The sequence below is a fragment of the Podarcis cretensis genome (assembly GCF_951804945.1).
Source record: "Podarcis cretensis genome assembly, chromosome: 9".
In the NCBI taxonomy this organism is placed as follows: Eukaryota; Metazoa; Chordata; class Lepidosauria; order Squamata; family Lacertidae; genus Podarcis; species Podarcis cretensis.
The window spans coordinates 43,164,179-43,190,982 of record NC_137178.1 but is presented as its reverse complement, the minus strand read 5'-3'; the positions used below and the strand labels follow the sequence as shown (position 1 = coordinate 43,190,982).

Genomic DNA, 26,804 nt, shown 5'->3' with positions numbered 1-26,804 from the left:
GTTTAATGAGTGAGCTTATTACCCATATGTACCTTCTGTATACTGTATACTTAGCCTTTAGGTTTCCATATTGGGCAAGAGCATCAGAATTTGTGACTATCAAGTCTTAAGAAGAAGAAGAAGAGTTTGGATTTGATATCCCGCCTTTCACTCCCTTTAAGGAGTCTCAAAGCGGCTAACATTCTCCTTTCCCTTCCTCTCCCACAACAAACACTCTGTGAGGTGAGTGGGGCTGAGAGACTTCAAAGAAGTGTGACTGGCCCAAGGTCACCCAGCAGCTGCATGTGGAGGAGCAGAGACGCGAACCCGGTTCCCCAGATTACGAGACTACCTCTCTTAACCACTACACCACACTGGCTTTATCTCCTAGATGAAGATGCACATATTCACATTATTCTTTGTCCCTCCATCACTTCACCAACATCATGGAAAAAAATCCAGAATTTATCGCTTTCAGAAGTGAAAGATACAAAATTATTTCACAATTTTCTGTTTTGAATAACTTGCTCTGAATACTTTCAGTTCTAGTTAACTCAACAAGCTTTATTTTTTTTATTAAAAAAATAGACCGATTTTCCAACAAAATGTTTTCCAAGGCAACTTACAAAAATATACACAAATAAACTACTGTACACTTTAAAAACAGATGCTTTAAAATAGTAAAAAAATATTACTGAAACCAGCATCAGCTAACACCCATATCTAAAAAAACAGACAAAAACTAGCCATTCAAAGCAACAGTAAAAATATAATTATTTAGAGGTGTTGGTGGATGGAACCTGCCTAGCTTCATGCAGATTTGAGTTTCATAACAGACCACTGTATTGACATAGATGTCATCGTGGGTGAGCATCTAAGCAGGGCTTTGAAGTGGCTCTTACACAGATTTTAAGGCATGGGCAACTGAAAACCACTCCTACGAAGGATTAGATATATAGCCTGGGATAGTCCTGGATCCAGCATTGTCACTTGGTTGTTCAGGTGACTTCAGTGGCCCAGAGTGGCTCACTCACCATCTGACTGTTCCTGGACTGTGTTAGCCTAGCCCCAGTAATTTCGTTTGGGTAATCTCCTAGTTGGACTATTGTAATGCATTCTATGTGGAGCTACACTTGTAGATGGTCTGCAAAATGCAGCCACCCAGAACCCAGGAAGGCTCTCCAGTGACTGCCTGTATGTTACTTGGTCCAATTCATGGTGTTGACTTTAACATTAAAAGGCCTTGATGACTGGGGATCTAAATAGCTGAAGAGCACCTGTCCTTATACAAACCTGCCTATGCATTAAAATCTATAGGAGAGGACATTGTGGTCAAGCTGATTGCACAAGGACACTGTCATGAGCTGGAATTGGACATTTGTTCCTTTCTAGTGCTAACTGGTTACTGTTTGGAGCCAGCTGAAAACATACCTCTTCAATCAGGCTTTTGTAGGGGACTGTGTTTAGCAGGAGATCTACGAACTGATGAGACTTAAGGTCTGTGTCCTTATTTTATTTTATGTTGGTTTCATTGTGGTTTTTTAATAGCTTTAATGGTTTTATTGTAGATATTGTTTTCCTTGCACTCTGCTTTGTTACATCATTTTTTGATGAAGGGTTGAATAGATATGTATTTAATGAATGAATAAGACAGTGTTACTTAGAAATACAACTATTTTACATTAATGAACTCCAAATCTCCACATAAACAGTAGTAAAGCTAAGCATAAATAGCTGTGTATGAATATATAATTTAAACACGTTTTAAATATTATTGGATCATGTTTCCTCAGGCAGTGCTTCATTTGCAAACACAACAACATATGTACATATTAGTAGAAACTAGATATAAAATAACATTCTTTTCAGCCAAGTTTAAGATAATCCAAAAATCTGTAAACATTAAAGTGCAACTATGCAACTTCTATTCTTTAATCCTTTAAGAAATCCAGTGCAAACATCTATGAAATCTTTCATAGCCATTGCCATATTTATTTGCTTCTTCACCGTGCGAACTTGGAAATAGAAAATGCTGTCTCCCATATTAAACTGTACTGCAAGGAAATTGACTGTTTTCAGACTTGCGGAACTAAAGTAGCCCAGTTCTATTTATAAATATTAAATAATTTGTGACACTTCAGCTTTGTGTGTTGGTGTTTTAGATAATACCGTCTACAGATTAGATATAATACTGGTCACTGAGAAGAACTGTTACCACAAACCTTGCAAATTAAAAAGTGTTTTAGAACTGTCAAAAGATGTAAAGTAGTCCTTAGATTCTGACCAAGTTTCTTTCACTTTCTATTTCCTCATCAATTCCACAATGCAAATTCAGCAGGATAAGCATTTTCCCCATTAATTTCAACCTCTACTCCATATGGCTAGTTCTTCTAAAGCTTGCTAATAGATGCATGTCATGGTAGCTCAGTAGTTTGTCTTCTGTCATGCTTAAAAATGATTCCATGGCCTGGAGCAAGGGGTCTGTTTCTTTGCAGCTTTATGTGGCAGGATCTTCAAGATAACAGTGCTGAGTGTGCAAGTCTTAATGCACTTAACTTGTTCTGAATCATTTTCATGTGTCTTTTTCAGGCTTGCTGAATGTCAACTTACTTAACTCTCAGAGGAATCTGTAAAATTGGCAGGATTTGTCAACTCTGGTGAGGTATCTTCTGTAGGCCACATCTCTACCCAGATAAATGATGGACCATACATTTTCTGGCTGTTTTTGCCTCCCAGGGATCTTCTTTGTTTGTAATTGTGCCAAACTTGATTAATCATTTCCTTGAAAGGCCTGGTGGTTAATGTATAGAGAAGAGGGTTCAAGGCACTATTTATTGGTAATATGAAAATCACAACCCAGGAAGTTATAGAACCTAAAGGGAAGGGAGAAAAACATGATTCACTTAATTGTGCCTGTGTATTTTTAACAAACGTGGTATATGTTGTGGCAGTGTGGGGAATCTTTCATTCTCCAGATGTTGCTGAACTACAGCTCCCATCCACCCCAGCAAGCAGGATCAATTGTCAGGGATGATGGGAGTTGTAGTTCAACATCTGGAGGGCCAAAGGTTTTCCCCACCTGTGCTCTAGGAAGTTACTAGACCAGATATTACTGTGGATATATGGAACATTTCAAATCTTGCCAAACATTTGAATGTATTGATTGATATTCTAATATGCATTAGAGTAAATAGGCATCACTTCCTCCAACAGCAAAATTGGGTGGCTGACTACAAAGGGCTGGAGCCAATCAGAGCAACTGAGAAAGAAGAGGGAGGTGTTAGCATGCTGTTAGGAAGCCCAAGAAGTTCAATTTTAACACCTCACAAAAAGCAAAGAGGGCAAAAAGGCCGTCCCTGTGCAATGAGCACCAAGTAAATTAAACGGAATTCTAAGCATCATTTAGAAAAGAAAAAATCACAAGGGGGAGCAGTAGAAGGATACAGTTGCATTATTGAGCTTACATCTTATAGTGTCTTTTGGAAGCAGGCATAGATGGTTGGAACTCTGAGCAGGAATGCTTAAAGGATGAGGATGGTTATTTTTTTTTTTTTAATGCAGGGCCCACACTATTTTAGATTTGCCCACTTGCCCTCTTCTATGGTCCAGGAGAAGTAAGTTACCCTTGAGTTCCCTATTACAGACTGAAAACAACAACAACAGAGAAATTGGGAAGGAAATTGGCAATACCTGGAATATCTACGTGAAGTAAGGAAAGCAATTTTAGTGTAAATATGGGTATCCAGCATAGTGCATCAGTAAATACGATGAAGAAAAAGCGTTTGGCAAGGGTCATCTCTTTCTTCACATGATTCTGGATTTCCATTGCAGTAATCGCTGTCTGATGGACGCTATAAAACATACTTCCATAGGAGAATACTATGATGATAAACGCTACCAAATTTACACCTGTTGCAAAATAGAAACAATTTTAATTCTATTTAGGAGTCTCTTTGCCAGGTTAAAATTCAAAATCTGATGACTAGTATGTATGGAGTACAAATGTAAAAGGTTCAGAACTGAAATATATCTATCTGTAAGTTCACATTTGCTGACGTAACTGCTTTTCAGATTGCAGCATTAAAATGCCATTAACAATAATGTATGCAGACTAGTTGACTCTTGTTTAGTCTTGCTAACTGCGTGAGTTCTATGGTTTAAGCAGTTTGTAGGTTACAGCTGTTCTTCACAGTAATATATGTGATTTAACCTATAAATTTATTATTTCACAATGAATATTCAGTGCTGTAAAACGAGAATTAAAAAAACTATATAAAATTGTGTTTCATAGATGAAAGCAGACATTAAGATGAGCATCCATATTCAGAGTATGAGCAGATTAGAATAGGGTCTTCTGGCCAAATTATGTATAATCTGACATGAATTTAACACACAGGTTTTAAAAAATGCAAATTGCTTCAAATGGCCTGAGGGAGGCACTGATAATTACAGGATCAGGGCAGTCATGAACATAAAGGACTTGCTTTGGGGAGAAATGAACCTGGAGTTTACTTACCTAGGAAAATTATGACAGAATAAATCTGACCTCCAATACTTTCAGACTGCTCAGAGTGGAGAGGGAAACAGACACCATTAGTGCCATAGTAGTTATGGAAAAAATCCTTATTGCTGAGTGGAATAAAAGCAACTACAAACCCTATTATCCAGATGAGAATTAATATGGAAATTGTCCTATATTTTCCTGGCCTCAAGAATCTAAATGGGTAAACTATGCAGATGTATTTTTCCAAAGTCAGGTAGGTTAGCAATAAAACGGATACTTCTGTAGATAGAACAGCCAGAGATCCCACCAGCTGACAGTGGATACTGTCCATCCACAACTGAGCATGCTTATTGTACTCCCCACGGTATTTCAGGTCAAAGGCTCCAATCATAAACAAGTATATTCCCATGAGGCAATCTGCACCTATGGAGAAAACGTGCGAGTGTATGTTATTTATACTAGCCTCGTTTACACTCTCTTTAAATAACCTCTGGTGAAAATCTAGCAAAGAGCGAGGCATGCCTAGATACTTACAGCAGAGTGACATTATCGACAGAGCATGGAGTTTGTTCTCCGACTGAATGTAAGGCCGCGTGCAGATGACAAAGATGTTCCCGAAGCAAGTGACAGCAGACACAACCCAGACAAATACTCTCTGTATAATGCTGGCCAAGAGATTCTCAAAGGAGGAAATTCCGTCAGTATTTGGTTTGCAGCTGCGTACATGGGGAGCATAGCCACAATATTGAAATTTTTTGAAATATCTGGAGGGTAAAAAAGCAGAGGGAATTTGCATATCAATCTTTGGTGTACAGGATTATATGCCTTATAATACAATGCATATGTTCCTTGAACTAGTACAAACTATAATAAGGTAAAGAGAATCATAGAGTTGGAATAGACCACATGGGTCATCTAGTCCAACCCCCTGCAATGCAGAAATCTTTTTGCCCAATGTTGGGCTCAAACCCATGACCCTGAGATTAAGAAGAGAACTGGTTGGAAAAATGACCTGAATTTTATTTAGTTGATGCTTGATAAATACACATTGCATATTCATGTACAGTACATGAATATTAAAGGTAAAGGTAAAGGTACCCCTGCCCGTACGGGCCAGTCTTGACAGACTCTGGGGTTGTGCGCCCATCTCACTTAAGAGGCCAGGGGCCAGCGCTGTCCGGAGACACTTCCGGGTCACGTGGCCAGCGTGACATCGCTGCTCTGGCGAGCCAGAGCTGCACACGGAAACGCTGTTTACCTTCCCGCTGGTAAGCGGTCCCTATTTATCTACTTGCACCCGGAGGTGCTTTCGAACTGCTAGGTTGGCAGGCGCTGGGACCGAGCAGCGGGAGCGCACCCCGCCGCAGGGATTCGAACCGCCGACCTTTCGATCGGCAAGCCCTAGGCGCTGAGGCTTTAACCCACAGCGCCACCTGCGTCCCATACATGAATATTAGTTAACCTCTATATATAGGATTTTGTATTTTGTTGTAGAAATTGGCATTAGCTATGGCAACAATCCTGATGACAGTGTGTCCAAGCACTAAACAGTTATCATGTTTATGTACAGATATGCATAAGGCTTTGCACAAGAAATTGTGTAGCATGAAGTGTAGAAGGGCACAATTATGTAACAACCCCCCCCCCCCTATGCAAGCTTTCTAATGGAATCAAATAAATCGACTGGTCTATCTAGCACACAGAAGATCTGAAAGAATTGTCTTAGCAGGTCTCCCTGCTACCTTTCTATGGGAGATGATAGGTTAGGTATATATCCTTGCTATTTGTTAAGTTTTTTTTTTTTGTAGATGATACTTACATATGGGAAAGCTGTTTAAGTGGGCTGAACATTCTTCTTTGGATATTTGTAATTTCAATGCCTTCTAGGCTTCTATAAACATTAAAAACAGTTTATGTCTTATTAATAGGGAACTTACTGAAAAATAAATTTGCTCCTTCAGCATAACCTATGTAGCTTTAAAATGTATTTTGCTGGCAAGTTAATTAATGGTAGCACAAAGTTATACTGAATACAGTGCTTTCAGCTCAAAGTACACTAAAGTCTGTGATGTCAAAATTATGTCCCAAGTATTTTGACTTAATTGAAGGCACATAGTAGTCTAGCAGCTGCTTGAGAATCCTAAATATTCAAAAGAAGGCTGTTATCATTTATTGGACTATTTAACAGTCAAATTTAATAATTAGAAATTTTCTAAATATAGGCAGATTCCTTTGTTTTCATATAGTTTGTAATTTGAAGGTTTCTAAAGACTAAAGTAACTACATTAATCAAGGCATATATCAATTATTTCTGCCATTTCCAATTAACCTTGGTACATCATATTTTATCCATAATTCAAAATTACCTAGTTCTAAAACAGAATAGCTAAATACTAGAATGCATTGTCTTAGCTGATGAAACATTCAAAAGGAAGACACACACTTACAGTGAATTGAGTTTAATAAGATAATCGAACTGGTTTGCTTCTATTTTCTGGATTGGATTGTATGAAAGATTTCTGTCAAAAGAACAAGAGTAAGTCATAGCTTAAATGGCAATTTTATTGTTCTGTCATGTGTACTTGATGTTATCATGACTCAATTACCAAAAATGAATGTGCATATTAATATTGATTGTGCAGTTGAGTGTAAATTGTGACTAAACAGATTCAAAAAATAACAATTGCCAAAAACAACAAAACCCACAACTGGCCCAGAAAATTTAATTAAAGTAGCATTTCTATAAGAAAGTGTGTCTTTATTCACTCAGTATATTGAGTTGTAGATAAAAGAGTAGTTGTTTCCTTTAAAAAAGCAAACAAACTGAAGTAAATAATCTTTGCTTTTTCTTCTGCTTCGGGATTTGAAATTATATTGAAAACTCTTACTGAAGCTTCTCACTTAGAAGATATCACTTTGTAAGTCCTGGAGTTATGGGACTGTATGTCCTAATATATATTTCTGCTTAGAAGTAAATACCATTGAGTTCAATGGGTCTTGCTTCTAGGTAAGCAGGTACGTACAACATTGCAGCCTAAAATTACAAACAATGGGCAATACTAATATAATCTCGGAAAGCGATCTTAATTCAGCATAACAGACATCAAAGCAAAAATATTGGGGACAGCCATCTCAAAAAGAAATCATCCATATAATATGCAGGTGCACCTTTTCATTCTAACATGATTTCAAACCAGAGAAAAACAATTAAAAACATTTAATGATTTACATTCAAAGAACAATGGACTTATTACAGATCTTACAGCTGTGAGAGTTCTGTCAGATCCTTAAATAGGTGTTGAGGAAGCGATTCGATCTTGTTGTTAGCCAAGTCTCTGTGGGGGGAAATCCCCAGAATTTAGTAAACAGATTGCTTATTTTGCCGTCAATGCTTCAAAACTTAAGAAGCACCCTAATTCTGTCTTCTTTAATTCCCCCTTCTCCTTGTGCCACTGTCCCAGTCCTGACTGGCCCCCTCCCCATTTTTGAGACAATTTGACTCTAGTGCTTGAAGGACTAAACACACACAGCCACAATAATATAAACTATATACTTGCTTACAAGATGTGATCACAAAAAAGTAGTTAATCTGCTCTCAGGGAAAATGTTTACTTACAGTTCAGCTAATCTCTGAAGAGCAGAGAAGCTATTTTCATTTACAGAGCTGATTTTGTTTCTTCTCAAAACGCTGAAATGATAAAAGCTATTTTAGTAGGTTTTAAGGTGAGACTTCTTCTAATCGTTTGTAGTCTCTGACCTAGGAATGGGGAACTAGATATTGATGGACTACAATTTACTGTTCAGATGTTGGACTACAACTTCCACCATCCCATACCACATCTGGAGGGATACAGGTTCCCCATCCCTTCTCTGGCTCACTAAGTTCTTCAGATCAGGCTCTGCTCCATATGCCTTGAGCAATCAAGGTTGACTTAATGGTTACAAAGATTCTTCCATAGCTGTATGCAATTCCTTCTCCAGCAAGGCCAATGCAGGTAAGTTGTTAGGACCATTAAGGTCCTGGCTCAATAGTAATGTTTTAAACTCACAGGACTGTTAAACTCCTACAGGAGATGAAAGTGACGTTCCTGAAATTGTGGATATGGTTGCCTTCAAAGTCCCTGGGGGGGGAAAAAAAGGAAATATCCTGTTAATTCTTAACAGCAAATATTCCTCAGATACTTCTATACGGACTGATAATATGGTAGGACTCTTTGCATGCATGTTGTCTTTTTCACTCTGTTTTCCAGAACTATTGTAGAAACCACATTGCAGTGCAAACAAAAACTTCACTGGAATCAACAGAAAATGCAGTCCAATAAATAGTCACTGCAAAAGCCCAAACCTGCTTTTCCTGTGATAAGAAATAACTATTTTTTTCTTGTTTTCAACACATAATTGCTAAATCTTTATGAACAAGAAACGGGACACATTTGATTCAAACCAAATCTAATGATAAAGTAACATAGGAAAATGTGGACTCACAGCCAGTTTATCCTTGGCATATGTTGACAAAGATGTTTATCAGGCAACTGGGCAAGAGAATTGTTCATCAGAACTCTAGAGAAAGAAAAATAATATTAGGTTGATGGTAATGGAAAGATGGTTATCTGGGTTTCAGCAGTTATTTTAAAGTAACCTTCAAGAGTAGTAGGTTTTTCACGTGTGTTTGATTCCCTTGTAGAGATGTTTCAGAACCCAATGCTCCACTTAAAAATATGGGTAATATAGTATTGTCACTGTAAGAGGGTGGTGGTACCACTTCACTGTTTGACATACAGCTCTGACAAAGCTCCCTCTTCTCTCAATCTTTCTGAACAACCTAAAGAGGTAAGTATAATTGGAGAAAACTGGGGTCTCTTTAATAAGAGAACAACTTCTGCTAAGAAAGTTAAAAGTAGAGTCCAAATTGGGGAGAAAGACCTGAAATGTTGTCTTGGTGCAACAAAGGTTTGTGCTGCAATGAACAATTTTATAAACAGCACTTCATTGTAGCAGCAAAACCATTTGCATTTGCTGATAATATCAAAACATGAATATTAAAATTTCATGGGGAAAACTGTTTTCTATCATGAGCAATTTCTATTATAAGCAACCTCTCGCAATCTTTACTTATATTTGTTAATCAAGTTCATTTAAACAACTAATTTCAATGGTCCCCTAAAGTTTTGTTGGTTTATTTTCACTGTAATGATAATATTAAGAGCAAAAGAATGACTTCAGAGAGTGGAATATGCCTATTTCTGTTTCTGAAGTGAAAAACCACTGGGAAGATAGTAAAGTGTTGCTGATTAGAGTACATTAACTTATTCTCTCATGTGGAGTGGGGGTGGAAATGGGGATGAGGTTGGAGATACTATCCTGTTCAACATAGCTCTTTGCTTTTGTATTTTTAAAAATTATATATGGTATTTTACATCAATTTCTCAATACTTACAGAAGAAATAGTGAGTTCAGCCCATAAAAGGTTAGTGGTGAGACACATTTTATCGTATTGTTTTCAATTATGCTGTAAATCAGAAAATGGTGCATATTAGGTTAAAAATATTGCTAAGTCATAGCAACCTGTTTCCCCCAGATTTATAAGCTATATTCATTTATAACAGTAGATAAAAATGGATTGCTATCATGGCATCATACAACCACTTATAATGTGCCAATCATTTTCTAGTCCATATTGTGAACTCAGGCTCATTTCCTTGAAACCACTGCAAATTAGGCTCTGGGGACCTCTGCAGCACAGAAAGCCAATTCATAGAGAGTTATTGGTATGAAATCAACACAATCATCTCAGTTTGTGGTTCAGATGGGCACACAAATGCCGTGACCACACTGAAGATGACTATGATTTAAGAGGCAACCACTGTCAGGAGAAAAATCCTACTGAATTTGGTGGCTTTCACTTCTAGGTAAGTGTGTTCTTATCTCAAAATGATGACAGAAACTATCCCCCCCCCGAAAGATTAAAAATAGGTTTGGGGGTGGGAGGGAAAGGAACTTAAATGAACAATTTTCTTGTCAGCTTCTGCAGTGCTTAATGAGCACTTTGACACTTTACAGAACATTATTTTGAAGCTGCTGTATGTCACAGATCCCATAAGACAATACTTCCTTTGAAAAGGTGCAGTATAAAAAGTTGTCATGCAGTTAATTCTTCAGAATACTGACAGCTATGTCACTAATGCCCTCTGCTCAGCATGGTTTGCTTTTAAATCACGACTACTAGTAACAATGAAACTGTTCCGTTTTTTAAAGTATGGTAACAGTGTTAAGATGTCTAGTTACAGATTTCTGTCCAAGCTAAAATCAGGAATGGGAAAGCAAGATGACCCTGCCAAAACACATCTTTCAAACGGACTGATTTTGATCTGTTTCTTAAAGGAATAAAAATGTGAATGAACATTTCCCCCACTGATACTTCCAGAAAAGCAAATAGATAAATCGCAACAATCTTTTTTTGGATTTAACAGCAAATCTTAATGATTTTTCCTTTCCCCTCCATTTCATGAGGTGCAAAGTTCTCTCCAAAACAGTAGTTTTCCCTTAGGAAAAAAAGCAACCCAATTACCCCCCCCCCGCAAAGCTGAGATTCTTCTCATTCTCTTGGCAAAGGGAAGAGGTTGTGATGTGCACTGTATATAGAACAATCTTATGCATGTCTATCTAGTCAGATATGTTCCATATTGTTATATAGGATTTAATCCTTAAAACAGCACCCCTTCTCACTTTATCATTTATTGGGATTCAATGGGCCTTATTCCCCAGTAAGTATGTTCAGGATTGTAGCCTTAATGAGATACAAAGGCGGTACATACAGCCATTCTAGTTTATGTAGATCTTCAAAGACATGGGGTTTCAAAAAGGTTATCTTGTTGTGACTCAGATATCTGAAACAAGACCAATAAAACATAATAGAAGGTCACTGAGCACTGTTTGGTTTTTCATCCATTCATTTTTTCCCTATCCTATTGAATTGTTCAGAGTGGTGTGTGAAACCCTAGGGCCTTTCAGAACGGCCACTTTGAGCATGATTTTTGTGTTTGGAAAAGCGCCATAACAGTTAAGTACGTAGTTGAGTGGGAATTCCAACTGGGTTTCCTACATCCCTGCCTAACATTGTAGAGCCTTGACCTACAGCTGGAAAAGAAGAATCAGGAGCACACAAGAGTGCACTCCCAATTCTTCCTTTGCTGGCATTGCTTGACTGCAAGCAATGGAAGTATCAGGATCACACATTAAGTGAGAAGCCAATTCTTCCTTTGATGTTGACTCATGTTGAGGCAAGGAAGAAGGGCTACCCCTATGCTATTCATATAATCAGTTATCAGAAATCAATATATTCATATATGCTCACACATAATCAAGGCTTACAGTATTTTATAATCCATTTTGAATCAAAAGGGAAGCTGTGCCTTAGCTAACTGCATACTGCTTGAAACAGCAAAATTAGGAGCCGACCTTTCCCCTACAAACATCAGTGTACCCTGGACATGGGGAAGACGTGAATCAGAGATTCTGGTACAAAATCCCCTCAGATACAGGCTAAATTAATCCACAGAACAGGAAGAGCAAAACCACAAAATCTCCAAACCTCCTGTCCTGTCATAACTAGGGGAGAGGTTAGACAGAGCGTCACTGCAAGCATCGGAAAGAAGAACTTGAACTCGGTGGTTGACCAGTGCTTGACCAGGTGCTGGAAGCATGGCAAGAAGCTTGCTAATTGGCTATTCCTTGCTGACAATATTGTGACTGTCTCATGGTTGTCTCATGATCTATGATTTGCTGTGATCTACTCAGGTATAAAGACCTCTGGATTTCTGTCAATCGGGGTCCCAGTTCCTTTTGGAAGAGATTCCAAACTGGGTCCTTATTGCCTGGCAATAAACTTCACCTTCTTATTCTCCATTTGCTGAGTCTGCCTGATCCTTATTTGCACCCAGTTCACGTTCACTTGCTTCATTGTGACACCAGGTAACATCAGGTGGTTGACTGTCCTGCCTACCTGTCAAAATGGCCTTCAGGGGTGAGGTGGGGAGTTTAGGATCTGCCCTACCAGCCAGATTTAGGCATATATCACACTGAGTTTGTAAACTTATTTGTCTGCAGCAGTACATCTGGGTTTTCCATTGACAGCTTCTGGTTGTAGCTTAGTTGGGCAATTTTAGAGACTCATATGGGGATGACAGATGACACTTTTTGTTTATGTATGTGACAACGAACCTACTGAAGTCATTATTACAATTATTAATGTGGGAATATATTCAATATATTGTAGAACTGCAGGGGAAGTACTTACAGCTTTGTCAGATTGTAGAGTCCTCTGAAAGCATGTCCTGACACAAAACTTATATTATTATTTTGAAGGTACCTGTGAAGATAATGACAATAGAAGATCATTTAAAAAAATATTTGCAGAGCCTGAATGATATAGGTGGCCACCAATAAAATGTTAATAATAATAATAATTTAGTCCAGCTTCTCAGGGACCTCAACATTTTTATATTTTTATGTTAAAATGTATCCCTTCTATAATTAAAATATGGGAAGCTTGACTGTGGCTTTCAAGAAAGAACTGAGCAGATGACCAAAGCAAATCAAACAACTGTATTCTGCATTTCCACTATTTGCCTCCTTTAATGACAGTACTATATTTTCCTACAGAATTTACAGTCATAACTGTCCTTAAATGTGTGACCAGAAGAGGGTGCAAGATTCAAGAATGGTTGAACTATATGGCATTTGAAGAAATATTGTAAAAGGAAAGTAAAATCAACATGCTTGTTCTCTTTTTGTCCAAAAAACTAAATTTCAATCAGTACAAGATTATTTCATAAATGATCATATTTAAAAAACAAATTCATCATGATTAAATGAAAATTTATTTAAAGGACAAAGAATACCCCCCATATGTAGAATCTCATACTGTTTTGCTAAGTTTACTTTTGGTTCTTTGTCGTATTGCTCTGTTCTAAACTGTACTTCTTTATAATATGATGGACAGTAAGATCGACTTTAGGATAAGTTTACTGCCAGTAAGAATCTGAGTGGTTATTCTTGACCATCCATTGGTTAGTCTCAAATATTAATAAAACAATTGGTTAGGCTTGAATGAACAGCCTAAATGAACAACATAAATACGTTCATATTAGAGCTTGTAGTTCATATAGGAGCCTTTCTACTCCGGATCTTGAAAACATATACCTCTGAGTATACTCCACCAGTTTCAACAGTTTATATGTACATGACATAATTAGAAGCATAACCTTGTGTTTGCAATCCTATATAGGTCATCTCAGAGATTATGCTATGGGGCATGCTCCCAAGTAAATGTGGCTAGGATTGTAACTTCAGGCTGAGTTCATACAAACACTTGATACAACTATCACCTCTCAACTTGCCTCCCAATGTCAGTTAATTGTACAGCCAGCAGATCCATGACAGTAGCATGTCAGGCAGTCAAGTGATCAAACCATAGTTCCAACAAACACTTCCCATGATAAATGTAAGGTGTGAACTCATCTTTGGTCACTACATCACAAAACAATTATGTTGCAATAGGCTGGTAATTTGAAGTTAAAATGTTGCCTTACAGGTATTGAAGATCCTGATATTTTTTGAAAACATTGGCAATAAGCTTTCTCAGCTGATTCCCTTGTAGGGACCTGTAACACAACAACAAACAGACAAAAGATGAATGACTCGCAGCATACATCAAACCAGTACACTGTACATGCACATTTTATTGATACCAGGTTATACAGTTGACAAACATTTCCACAAATGAAATTATTCCATGTAGGTTGATTTTATTGCTTGCTCAGTATTAGTGTAAGCCACCTTGTTAGTGGAAACACTAAAGGATGAGAGACAAGTGATCAGAATAAATCAATCAATATTTAATAAATGTATATATGTGCATGAGCATTATTTGCTAATAGCCTGTTTTTTTCAACAACTGCAGTTTTAGATGAATTCATCAAGCTATTAGTGGCTACTAGCTGCAGTGTCTATGTACTATGTCCTATTTCAGGGGCAAAATGTCTCTGGATGGTTGCTGAGAATTGCAAGTGAGCAAAGCAGTGTTGCTTCCTATAAGCATATGACTGGCCACTAAGAGTACAGATCCTGGACTAGATAGATCTTTGGCTTGACCCAGTAGGGATCATCTTATGTTCTTAATAACTTTCTTCAGTAAGTTCATAACATAAACATAGTTAATTGTGAAGATCTTCAGTTAACCTTTTAGGGACATTCGCCACACAGAGCAGGTTCATGAAAAGAGACTTTCTTTAGTTTTTCTGCACTTAACAATATAAACCCTAGAGGTCCTCACAATACAGGAAATACTTGAGTCACAGAACTCAGCAAGGGATTTTCCTATGGTGTCTCTTAATTGTGCCATATGAGACAATTACTCTTCCACGATTGGAACAGATCTTCAGCACACCTTTCCCTAAGCAACCTAATGAGCATAAAAAAATAAACTCAGTTCTTTGCGAAAAGGACATATCAAGTCACAGATAAACAACTGCAGGCTGAAAACTTGCACACACACAAAATAAGCCTCAATTTAGAAAGCTCAGGTTGATTCTTAATGTAGTGGTGCTATGGCCCTTAAATTAGATAATTTGTCTGTCCTTCAGCACTGCTCAGTTTAAGCATCCTGAGCAGCGAAGATGGCCATTTTCAAACACACTATTCACACATTCATAAGCATCAGCTTTAAAAATGGGTCCAGAAATTTCAACACTAATAATAAAGCTATTATTAAGAACAGAGGCACATAATAAGAGCCTTACTTGATCAGACCCAAAACCTCAACTGGTCCAATATCCTCTTTCTCGCAGTTGCCAAGAAGGTGCCTATGGGGAGCCCTTCCACAGCACAATAGCACTTTTCCATGGTTCTTGCCCAGCAATAACTATTCAAGTATCCTGGGGCTATAAAGGTAAAGGTAAAGGGACCCCTAACCATTAGGTCCAGTCGTGACCGACTCTGGGGTTGCGGCACTCATCTCGCTTTACTGGCCGAGGGAGCCGGCGTACAGCTTCCGGGTCATGTGGCCAGCATGACTAAGCCGCTTCTGGCGAACCAGAGCAGCACACAGAAACGCTGTTTACCTTCCCGCTGGAGCGGTACCCATTTATCTAATTGCGCTTTGACATGCTTTCAAACTGCTAGGTTGGCAGGAGCTGGGACAGAGCAACAGGAGCTCACCCTGTCACGGGGATTCGAACCACCGACCTTCTGATTGGCAAGTCCTAGGCTCTGTGGTTTAGGGCTATAGTAGCACTTATATCCTTACTTGCGAAGCTTTTAAAACCATCTAAGTTGGTAGCCATCAGCACATCATGTAGCATCAAATTCCAAGTTTAACGATGTGCTTAAAGAGGTATTTCCATTTGTTTTAGGTAGGATGAGGTTATCCCTGGAGCAATACTTCAGCAACTTTTATTTCTCCCCAGCTCTCTGAATTCCTTCATTATTGTAAGAGTCCTTACAAAATGTATTTTTTATGCATGTAACAGAGCTGGGTAACTAACTTTCCAGATGTTGTTGAACATCAACTCCCATAAGCTTACAGCCAGCATGGCTAATGATCAGAGATTGGTCTTGCAGTCATGTGCCAGCATTTAAAAAAATCATGTTTAAAATTAAAAAATAATTCCTGTGCTCACTAGAGGGCATTGATGTTTATTATTCCTTTTTTTGCCCTTTTCCAAAATGGTACAGTGTGTGCACTAAATAAGAATCTCATCTGAGGGTGATAGCAGCATCCTGGACTTTCTGTTCACATCCACTTTTAAGCTGGTTCTCAGAAACTGGCTTAGCAACATCTTTGCATGCTTTGCCAGTAACACCTTGTGGGTTACATACCAGTTGTAAGCTAGCCCTGATAACTTTTACCAGCTGCTGAACAGAGATCCAAGGCTCTACCCAGAATTTACCGCTTTTTTTTACTTACATCAAAGTTACATTAGAAGAGACCGAAGGAATGACGAGCAAACCAGCACCATCGCAGTCAAGCTCTAAACCACGGCACAAACATTCTATTGGCACAGAACCAACCACTGGATAAAGACAATGGCATAGATGAGGCAGATGTTGGCATGATGATGGGGAGAGAAAAGAGAGGTGGTAAAATCAACTCATTGATTAATATAGGGGTGAGGGATATGTGGCCCTCCAGAGGATGTTGAACTCCGCAACTCCCAGCAGCCCCATCTAGAACACAGCCATCAAGGATGATGTGTTATAGGCAAACAATATCTGGAGGACCACTAGTTCTCAAGCACTGGCTTAGGACAATTAATTCATACTTCATCCATTGCAGCCAATGGGCTACAAATGACATGGATTGCATGGAGGACAAGGTGAGGGCTGTTGACAAGATTCTGCTCCCCATTCACAAGTTAGGAAGGGATGCGACTCAGTGGGAGATCACATGTTTTGCATATTAAAAGGTCCAGGTCCAATTCCTGGCATTTCCTGACAGGAAGTTGTCTCAAATATTGAAGAGTTACTGTCACTCAGTGTAGACAATACTGAACTAGATGGACTAATTGTCTGACTTAGTATATTGCAACTTTCTATTTTCACATATTCTGAAGATGACAGGAAACGGTTCTTTAAACTTTTGAAAAGGGTTACAGTTAGGTGCAAATGTAGACACACAGCCAGAAAAGTGGAAGGGTAAAGGAAGAGGCAAGCCAGTGCCTGAAAGCAATAATTTGTTACGTAAATATTGCTAAATGTGCATTGACCTATTGTGGGAATGTTCAGGGATGCAGGAGAGGATATATTGACTGATTATATCCTTATCCAACTTGTGTTAACAAGTTTCCAATATCAACAGAGTAAAACATTCCCCTTTATTTTAAGTTTGCAATGGTAGCGTTTGCTCAGGTTCGCTAGAACCTCTATAATAATCACTCTGGTAATTTCCCCTTTATTCCCTCTTAAAATACAACACACAACACAGTCCTTTACAAAAGTATAAAAAGAGTCATTCTGTTCACATCAGATCCCAGAAGGCAGACAGCTTAATAACGTAATATACATTTGGATTCTTATAAGAAAATAGTCCCTTTCTCCTCTCTTGGCTGGGAGCCAAGAGGGCATCTTTAGCTTAGCAGATGTTGCTCTTCGAAGGAAGAGGAGAGAGAGAGAGAAGGCTGCCCCTGCCCTGTGCTTTTGTCGTTACCTGCACAGGTGAGGCCACACCCACCTCTAGTCACATGCGGAGGAAGTCTGTCCCAGCTCAGAGGGAAACAGGAAGCTTACTTGCTGGCTGGACAAACATCCCTCCCCATGTCTAAACATGTACACTCTAGGAATGTTGTAATTGACTGCTCTTGTGTTTCACATCCCACACCTATAAATAAGTTGCCTCAATGAATGAAGCAGAATAAGACACCTGAAGACCTTTTCATCCCAAAGAAGACCTTTCATTAAAACATGTCGGGCAATTTTCACTGAAAACATTGCTGCAGTAAGCATAAAACTGGAGGCATGCTTCTTTCTTCACTCTGCAAGGCCTGTGGAAATCAGCAGTGTAGTGCTCAGACACACGGGATAAGGGAATGGAAGGTCAGAAAGCTTTTCTTCTACCTGTCAGAAGTGTTTTCAAATAACCATTTGTGTCATGCTGTAAACTTCAAAATTTACTGGCCTGGTCCACATGTAATACTTAGACTGTGGTTTGTTTCGCTTATTGTAGTTCAAATGTTTGATTTGGTCTGTGGCCAACAATCTAGAATTTGAAACCATGGTTTGAAATTATTTATGAACTGTGGCTTGCATTAACCATGATTTATTACTATGTCATGATCCTGGCTTAATTCAGGATTGTTGAGGACACACATTCCAACTTTCACTTGATCAATGTGATTTAAAGCAATTTTAAGTTATATTGTTTTAAAGCTTTGTGTCCCAGTGTCTTTCTAAAACAGAACTGAAATGTCCACATGCCCACAGAAACTTGGTTCCACAGTCACCAGATCTGTGGTATGCTTTCCCTTCAAATTCTACAAGTAAACAATTTATTTCTCTTCCTACTTACAGCATTCATCTGTTTCCAAGTCCAAGGAATATTGAAAAGCCTTTTTATCATAAATTGCATCCAGCTGCTGAGACCATCCACTGTTATCACCTAATAGAAGTTACACAGTAGAAATATCATCATCATTTACTATTTCTAAACATGTCTCAGAGAATTCCAATTGAAATTGTTTGTGGAATCCAGTAAATGTGATTGGTATTTACTGCTGCTTTTTTTAGTTCACAAATGATATGCCATTGATGATGCTCCCCTCCATTTTCCCCATTTGCACTGTGCCTCCTTTCCAGCTACTACTAGAGGGCAGGAAGTCCCTTTAGGTTGTTGTCACTGTCAAAAACAACCTCACTTGTAAAAAAGATATAATTATTCATCTATGGATTTGATACTTATTAGACACAAATCTTTCTGCTCAGTTAAAAGTCTGGACACACTGCCCTAGGGAAAACCATTTGTATTTCTCTCCTTCTTGTTCTAACCATGTTCCTCTGCTGTGACACAATTATTCAAAGGGGAGAGTGTGCACTCTGCCAGAAACAGCTTGTTCTCTGCCAAGAAGCAATTTTGAAGAATTACAATAAAAGATGGGATAGAAGCCATGTCTCTAATCACCACAACCGGGGCCATTTTGGACCACTATTTTTTCCTCCAAGGCTGCTTACACACTATATATTTAAAGCAACCCCCACTCTAAAAAAAATCCTGGTTGTTTCCCCACTATGGTTATGGTCTTGCACTGATTCAGGCATTAGTAGTAGTGAAGTCAATTTAGTTTACCAAGTAATTTGGCATGTTTACTTGGAAGTCCTGCAATGTTCAACAAGGCCCATGATGTTTAGGATTCCAGCCTTAATGTGATTTTCATTAGCAAATGATATCTATCCACTTTTTAATCATCACTTGAGCACACAGAACAGTGTGCTTTACATATATACTAACATACATCCATAGGTAGTTCCTACGTTAGAAAAAAAAAAAGGACTATTGTTCCAATTCCTTGGCATACGTCCTATTACATTGACATTAGTGAATTTCCATCTTTTCTGTATCATAATCCCATTATATAGCTCCATGCTCAAAAGCTTGCACCATGGCTGCCCATACATTACTGGGCCAGGTTCAAGGTTCATGTATAAATTTACAAGGCCCTTAACAACTTGGGAGCAGGATTCCTCAAGGGCCTCCTGATCTCTTATAGCTCTGCCTCATCACTGAGGTCTTCGGTGGAGTCAATGTTTGTGGTCCCCCATGCCTCAGATGCATCGCTTGTATCCACCATAGATCAGTGTTGTGTGATCAGTATTATGGGTCCAATTTTATGAAATTCCTTCTAGTTGAGGTCTGATAGGCCTCCTCTCTGTTGAACTTCCAGCACATACTGAAGGCATCATCATCCTCATCCTCATCACCATCATTCCAGCAGCCATTTAACTGAATTCTGAATTTATAGTTTTAACTTATTTTCATTTTCATTGTGTTGTATTCTTTGTACACCACTTAGTGGAAAGGGTGGGGGGAAATATTGTCTAGATAGATAGATAGGAAAGGTTCAATATATACAAAATCAGTTCTTCTTAGAACATGAGGTGATTTTAGAGTCCTGCTAACCAAGCAGCTTATACCAGACCGATGCTAAGAGAATGCTTAAAAAAATACTTAGTTATTTAAAAAAACCAACCCAACCCAATACCAAGTTTTTTTTTTTGTCAGAGTAGTTACTGAGAAAACAAGAATTGTGATGTAGTACCAAAGGCTTTGTTAACTCACACTGAGAGCCACTGTGGAAAAACTGTCAACTTACCACAGTTCTCTTCATCTGCGTGATTCCCACAGTCATCTATCCCATTGCAGTGAAAGGGCTGAGGCAAACATTTTGTGATATTCCCACAAGGGAAATAGCCAAGAGGACATGCAATTCCAAATCCAAAATCCTGAGTTCCTGAAGCAGCATGAAGAGCTATTAAAAAATAAACACCAGAAAGAGGCTAGGCTTTACTGAAAGGTTTTCAATGTTTAGGTTACATTGTTGAAATGTTCAAACACACTGAATTAAGAGTGTTACAGCTTGGGTTACTTACAATTTTGCATCAGTTCTTTTAATTTCCCACGCAATATTTGTAGTGATCCTCAGCCTGCACTCTTGCAAACATTTATATAAAGGTAAGTTTAACTTAATCATTGGAACCTTCTTCTAAGAGTAAATGTGCTAAAGATCATGCTATTTGTTGCAAATGTGAGTGCACAACTGAATTTATAGAGTTTGGAATGTTATTATGGATAATTTTTGTTAGTTTTTGTATAATATATACACACAAACAAAACGTGCCTGCCTGTTTTTGCAATAGCTCTTCAGAACACTCTAGAACAAATGCAGACTTTCCATTCCCCTGTGATTACACCCAAAGTGGTTTCAGTAATGCATGAAACTCTGATTCACATGGGGTCACAACTGAACAGATTGTTCCTTCATGAACTTCCTCAGTTTCCAGTTGAGAAACCAAACTGATTTTACTAGCTTAGAACAGATCTGCATTCTTGGTGCAGGTTCAGGAGCTGATTTCCTAGTCCCTACAACATCAAATGCTGGTCAAAGGAAGGAAAAGCAGGTTCTTCAAGCTAAGGAGCAAAAAGTTCTGTGCACATCCCACATAACTGCCAGCAGCTTCTGTTGCTGTTCTCCCTGATCACATGAACGACACACAGAACAGATGCAGTCATGGCACGCGTTCTTCATATCGCTTCTGAAAACAGCCTTGATATGCACATATTGGGTCTCATTGTGCAAGGCAGTTGCAGCATTACATGAGCAATCCTTTAATTTTTCACATTTATGGTGCATGCACAGCAAAGTAGTCTTTTGTTTCTTCTTTTTAGGCACTCTTCCTTTGGGACTCCTTGACTATCGACATGAGGCCAGTGCTTTCACAGTACTATTTTTGGCGCTTTCTAAAAATGTTTACTTATTAAGTACACATAATAAAAAACAGCAACAAATGCTCTTAAAATATACTGCTTGCTTTTTCACAATTTAATCTTGCATTTATCCAAGCATGGGCACCTGAACCTTGCTTCTGTGGCTCTTAAATCTCTCTTGAAATACCATGTCTAATCTTAGGCTGAACATAGTTTTTTCAGTTTAAGATCCATTGATGAAAGATCCAACTGATTTGCAACTCATGTAACTTGAATTCTTTGCCTGGTGTAGGCTTAGCTTTGGAGAACGGCAGGGTTCATGTTTTTGACAGCTGTGTGGGCAGAGAGAAATACAGCAGGTTGAGCATTTCCAGGGGCAGTACTGAAATACAATGATGAGAAGAGCTTCACTTGTTGACATGCTGTCTGTTGGACATCTTATTACTCATGTGTGGCCTCTGATTTACTCTTAGGCCCTCCACCCCATGTGCAAAAGAGGATACAAATATAGATACGACACAAAGCATATACAAATTTTCTTTTGTGAGTGGGGCAGAGGTCTCCATCCCTGCACAATATGTTGGTTGCAGAAAATCTTGTTAGCAATCCTGTCTCCTCTTCTACCACATGGAGAGAGTTCACAGCCAGTGCCGAGTGAAGAAAAAGTGTTCATTCAGCTAGCTATGTTCAAACTATACACTTTTAGAGGAATACTCTTATAACAGCTTGTGTCCTTCCTATATTCGGGTGGTCATTTGTGTTTATTCACATATTTAGTATTCACTGTTTTTGTTTCATTCCAGAGATATAGTTCTGGGTGTGTCAGGGAACTGCCATCGGAGCCAGAGGCGGAGGGAAGGCTCCAGAGGGATGCCGGAGAGGGTCCCAGTAGGGAGAGAGGCAGCCCATCCGCTGGGGAAGGAAATCAGCGTAGCACCAGTAGAGGAGGGGGGCAGATGGGGGAATTGGAGAGAAGGCTCCAGGACTCCTCGCAGGAGACCAGCGGGGAGAGCACGGGTCCTCCGCTGCCCACACCCTCCCTGCGCAGAAGACTTCCGCACAGGGAGAGTAGGAGGAGACTGGGCATCAAAGAACTTCTTTGCTGGAAGAAGTTCAAGAAACGCCCACTGACGGATTCTGCCAGCGATTGAGACAGCCATGGATGGGTGGCTGTCCGGACAGAAAGGGTTCACCCAGGTAACCCAGCAAGGTGTGGTGCCAACTTACGCACGAGCAACCCCCTAGAACCATTACAGGGTGAAAGCACAGAAATGAGACTTTGACTCCTGAAATAAAGATCTGGAACATAACTCTTGCGTTTTCACATTCAGTTGGGAATGGCTTTGCTCCTTCCCTTTTGGCACACTTTTAAACAAAATGTTGCTCATAAACAGAACGGAAAAACATTAACATAGCATCTTTTATACCATGTTTTGTTACATCACAAGGCATTCCAGGCAGGGCACCATACTCTCCACAGCTTCCCACTGTTTGCACTGCACTTCCTGGTGAGGCCTAGTAAACTAAGCAGTAACTGACACCTGATTTTTTAAGAGAAATTTCTCCACCTCCTCTACAGAAGCAGCAGAAAACTGGCTCCTGTTTTGTAGAGAATTTTGAGAAACAGGGGAGAGAATTCATCCCAGCCTTATTAAAAAATGCCTTTCCTGAGGAAATAGAGCATTTGCCATGTATTTCTGTACGCAAAAGTGACGTTTTCCTCTTCCTCTTCTAATGTCACTTTAGTTACAGACTTTTTGTTCAGCCACCAGCTTTATATGTCACATTGATCATGCTGGCACTTCATTTATAATAACAACCATGTTTCTGGAGCTTTAGGACCTAAAGCAAGATTTTCTAAAGTTAAAAATATGCTAGGTGAGTCATCTAAGACAATACTGAAAATTGCCGAGGATAAGACAGAACATGGAAATCAAACTGTCACAGAAAAGAGTGCAAGCAGGTTTTGGACCTCATACCCCAAGATCACTTCTCCAAAAAGGTTAAAAATATATGAACCCTCAATCTGTGATCATCTGATGTTCATTGGGCTGTCTTGAGATAATTTAGAATATCCTCTTATAAAAAGATGTTCAGTGTTAGCTGCAAACTTTTGCATGTGAATCACTTTGATACTGAAGTCACAATGCTGTAGTGGCTGGACTAGGACCTGGGAGACCAGGGTTCGAATCCCCACACAGCCATGAAATCCACAGGGTGACCTTGGACCAGTCACTGCCTCTTAGTGTAGCCTACCTCACAGGGTTGTGGGGGGGGGGATGGCAAGAGGAAGAAGTATGATAGAAATGTAACTAACTAGCTAGCTAGCTAACTAGCTAACTAATGAAAGGTGTATACATGGAAAGACCGAGAGGAAAATTGAAACAGCAGTGCAATTAAAAAGAATTGCAGTTTGGAAACATTGAACAGAGACTTTGGAATGCCATTCCTAGGGAAATTAGACTGGCTCCCTCCTTGTTGATCTTCAGCTGGCAGGTGACAACCTTTTTAGTCCAACAGGCCTTTAAGAACTGAAAGGAAAGTGACTACTGCTGTGATGCTTTGTTGTTGTTATCTGTATTTTTAACATATTTTATTTTGGTTTAAATCTATTAGTGTTGACTTCCTCTTTAATGACTATCTTTTCTATGTTTTTAACTTTCTCTCTTTTATCTGTAAGCAGCCTTGAGTCCCAGTATGGGGAGAAGGCAGGATATAAATAAATATAATTAAATGATACTAATAATAGTCTGACATGAATCAGGAATAACTTATTTTGAAGGGAAGGATAAAACTTTTATTCCGCCCCCCCCCCCGCTTTATTGCATAATATTAGAGGGCATTCTCTAATATCTTAGTCATTGTGGATATGTATGAAGAGAAGCAAGAGACTCAAATTCCACAGCAAATAGCTGCCTAACTGCTTTCTTTTCGAATAAACAACCTAAGTCCCTGTTCTTACAGTTTGATATTAGTTCCCCTTCTTCCCAAATTGCTGTTTGCACTCTCACAACCTTTTCTGTGCAACAGAGCATACAACTCAAGGACAACAGTGTGCTCATTAATACATGCTGCTCAGACTACTGAAGCTGGTCTGTTGGCAGCATGATTAGGATTATGGATGAATGCCTTAGATTGGACCAATGCTCCATTGTGCATTTTCACCTACCCAAAAAGGTGCACTGCTGTTATCCATAACACCATTGCTTAAGCAACACTCTGGTGTGCAAAATGCTTTGCCAACTTTATCTCCTCCATCTACAGTTACTTGGCCTAAGGTATATGGCCAAAGCAGGCACAGTGCCTGCCATCACTACCCTATCCATTCCAATTTTTGCTGTCTGAGGCAAAGGACAACATTGCACTTCATATTACATGTATAGAAGCTGCTGGGACTGGCTGAATAATCTTAATTCAACACTGGCACTAAGACCGCATCTTCCACTATGCCCGAGGACAGCAGGCTAGTTTAAGGGGTGCCTGACAGGCTGTATGATACACCCAGCTCAGCAGAACTAGAGAGCTTGGCCAAAGATCCTGTAGCCCACAGCATTTGACACCTAAGGCAACTGAAGGGAGAGGAAGGCTGCAGCCTCACTGCCACAGGGGAGCCTAATATTGTTTAGATGTCTGTGGAGAAGCCTTGGATTGGCTCCAGAGGTTCCCTCCATCTCCAGAGGAAGCCTTTCTATAATGGAAGAAGCATCTTGTGCCTTTGGATCCAACCCATGTCTCTAAGCAGGTAAATGGACAGCACAGGGCACTTGAATATTTTCAAAGGACCTACAGGCATATAATTAAAGAGACAACTCAGCTGATTAAAATGTTCTTTCTAAATTGCTTTTGCATTATTGTTGTTTTGTTGTTGTTTAGTCATTTAGTTGTGTCTGACTCTTCATGACCCCATGGACCAGAGCACACCAGGCACTCCTGTCTTCCACTGCCTCTTGGAGTTTGGTCAAACTCATGCCGGTAGCTTCAAGAACACTATCCAACCATCTCGTCCTCTGTCGTCCCCTTCTCCTTGTCCATCTTTCCCAACATCAGGGTCTTTTCCAGGGAGTCTTCTCTTCTCATGAGATGGCCAAAGTATTGGCGCCTCAGCTTCAGGATCTGTCCTTCTAGTGAGCACTTTGCATTATACAGGACCTTAATTCTGTTTAGGAAAGGTATTCTCCCTCCCCATAGATATATATTTCAACTATATCATCTATCTATATCTATCTATCTATCTATCTATCTATCTATCTATCTATATCTATCTATCTAATCTATCTATCTATCATCTATCATCTATCTATCTATCATCTATCTATCTAAAGTTTAAGAAAAGTGAAATAAAATATATTGGTCAAAAACAAGCCGGAATATTATAGAATTTTATATATACCATCTCAGCCATAGGCGTTCACAGTCACATTTACAAGCTATTTGCTATGTCAAATATAAGCCAGAGTTAATCATGCAGCACAACCATCCCACAACTAGACATTCTTTAGAGGACCTGCAAGGCACCCTCCCTGCTAACATATCTTAAGTCAACGAAGCCACACAGAAGTGACTGATGATCAAAACTTTGCCAGTTTTCTCCATTTGCTATTACTTCTCATGGCAGGAATAAAAATCCTGTGGTAAGCTTCAACCAAGTGGACATGCATACTACTTTGAAACAGAATGGTAGAACAACTGAAAACTTCTAAAAAAGCAAAGAGTCAAATACAAAATAAGCCACAGCTACCATGGTATAATTCTTAGCAGCAGCACCAAATTTTGAATGCAACTCCACAGCCAGTCTGAAGCTGTATTTAAGATCAGTGCTGGGATTCTAGAATTCAGAGCTGAGCATGCCCTTACAGATCATTAAAAAGACAGTGTGTATTGGCATGCTGGTGTGCTAACAGCTGCTGAACAAACCTAACGTTTGCATTTCTAATACATCTGAAATGTCAGTCTCTCAAAATTCCAGATATCCATCAGAGAATTGTGGCAATCTTTGTGCAGGGTTTCTTTTCTTTTCTTTCTTTCTTTTAAAAAAGAAAATCATAATGACCAAATAACAAAATGTCAGTTGCTGGAGTTTCCCACCTATCAGTGTTAACATAGAAAATAGTAAGCGTACTCACCATTCACTTCAATAGCTAAGAATAAGAAGAAGCAACTAAATGGCATCTCTGTCTTGCTTCAGAGAAATAAAGAGCAAGTGTTGTCCCACAGATTTCATCCAAAACCTCAGCAGTCTCTATTTCTGGTTAGAAGAAGCTTCCTTTCCATTCCGTTCCTTGCTTTCTGTCTCTAATTCTCTTTTGCAACCTCTCTCTCTCTCTCTCTCTGTCTGAGCAGAGCCATCCA

At 39.1% G+C, this 26,804-nt stretch overlaps 1 protein-coding gene across 1 annotated transcript; it reads right to left on the bottom strand.

Moving 5' to 3' along the window:
* Positions 1-478: 478 nt before the first annotated feature.
* Positions 479-26,804, bottom strand: RXFP1 (relaxin family peptide receptor 1). Its single transcript, XM_079990119.1, has 18 exons — positions 26,579-26,804; positions 20,344-20,499; positions 18,546-18,635; positions 16,449-16,554; positions 14,074-14,145; positions 12,780-12,851; positions 11,299-11,370; positions 9,921-9,992; positions 8,969-9,043; positions 8,533-8,604; positions 8,100-8,171; positions 7,747-7,818; positions 6,931-7,002; positions 6,303-6,374; positions 5,018-5,247; positions 4,496-4,906; positions 3,670-3,888; positions 479-2,852 (listed from the first exon to the last, which is right to left on the bottom strand). Exons 1-18 carry the CDS (start codon positions 26,622-26,624, stop codon positions 2,590-2,592), a joined length of 2,244 nt encoding a protein of 747 aa, XP_079846245.1. The 5' UTR covers positions 26,625-26,804; the 3' UTR covers positions 479-2,589.

What these genes read in the sequence shown, in the direction of transcription:
- RXFP1 (XM_079990119.1), bottom strand. Translation starts at nt 26,624, where the DNA reads ATGCCATTTAGTTGCTTCTTCTTATTCTTAGCTATTGAAGTGAATG. An exon ending in TATCAGGATCTTCAATACCT is followed by an intron (nt 12,852 to 14,073) that starts GTAAGGCAACAT and finishes TTATCTTCACAG; the next exon opens with GTACCTTCAAAATAATAATA. An exon ending in CTTCAGAGATTAGCTGAACT is followed by an intron (nt 7,819 to 8,099) that starts GTAAGTAAACAT and finishes TTCCCCCCACAG; the next exon opens with AGACTTGGCTAACAACAAGA.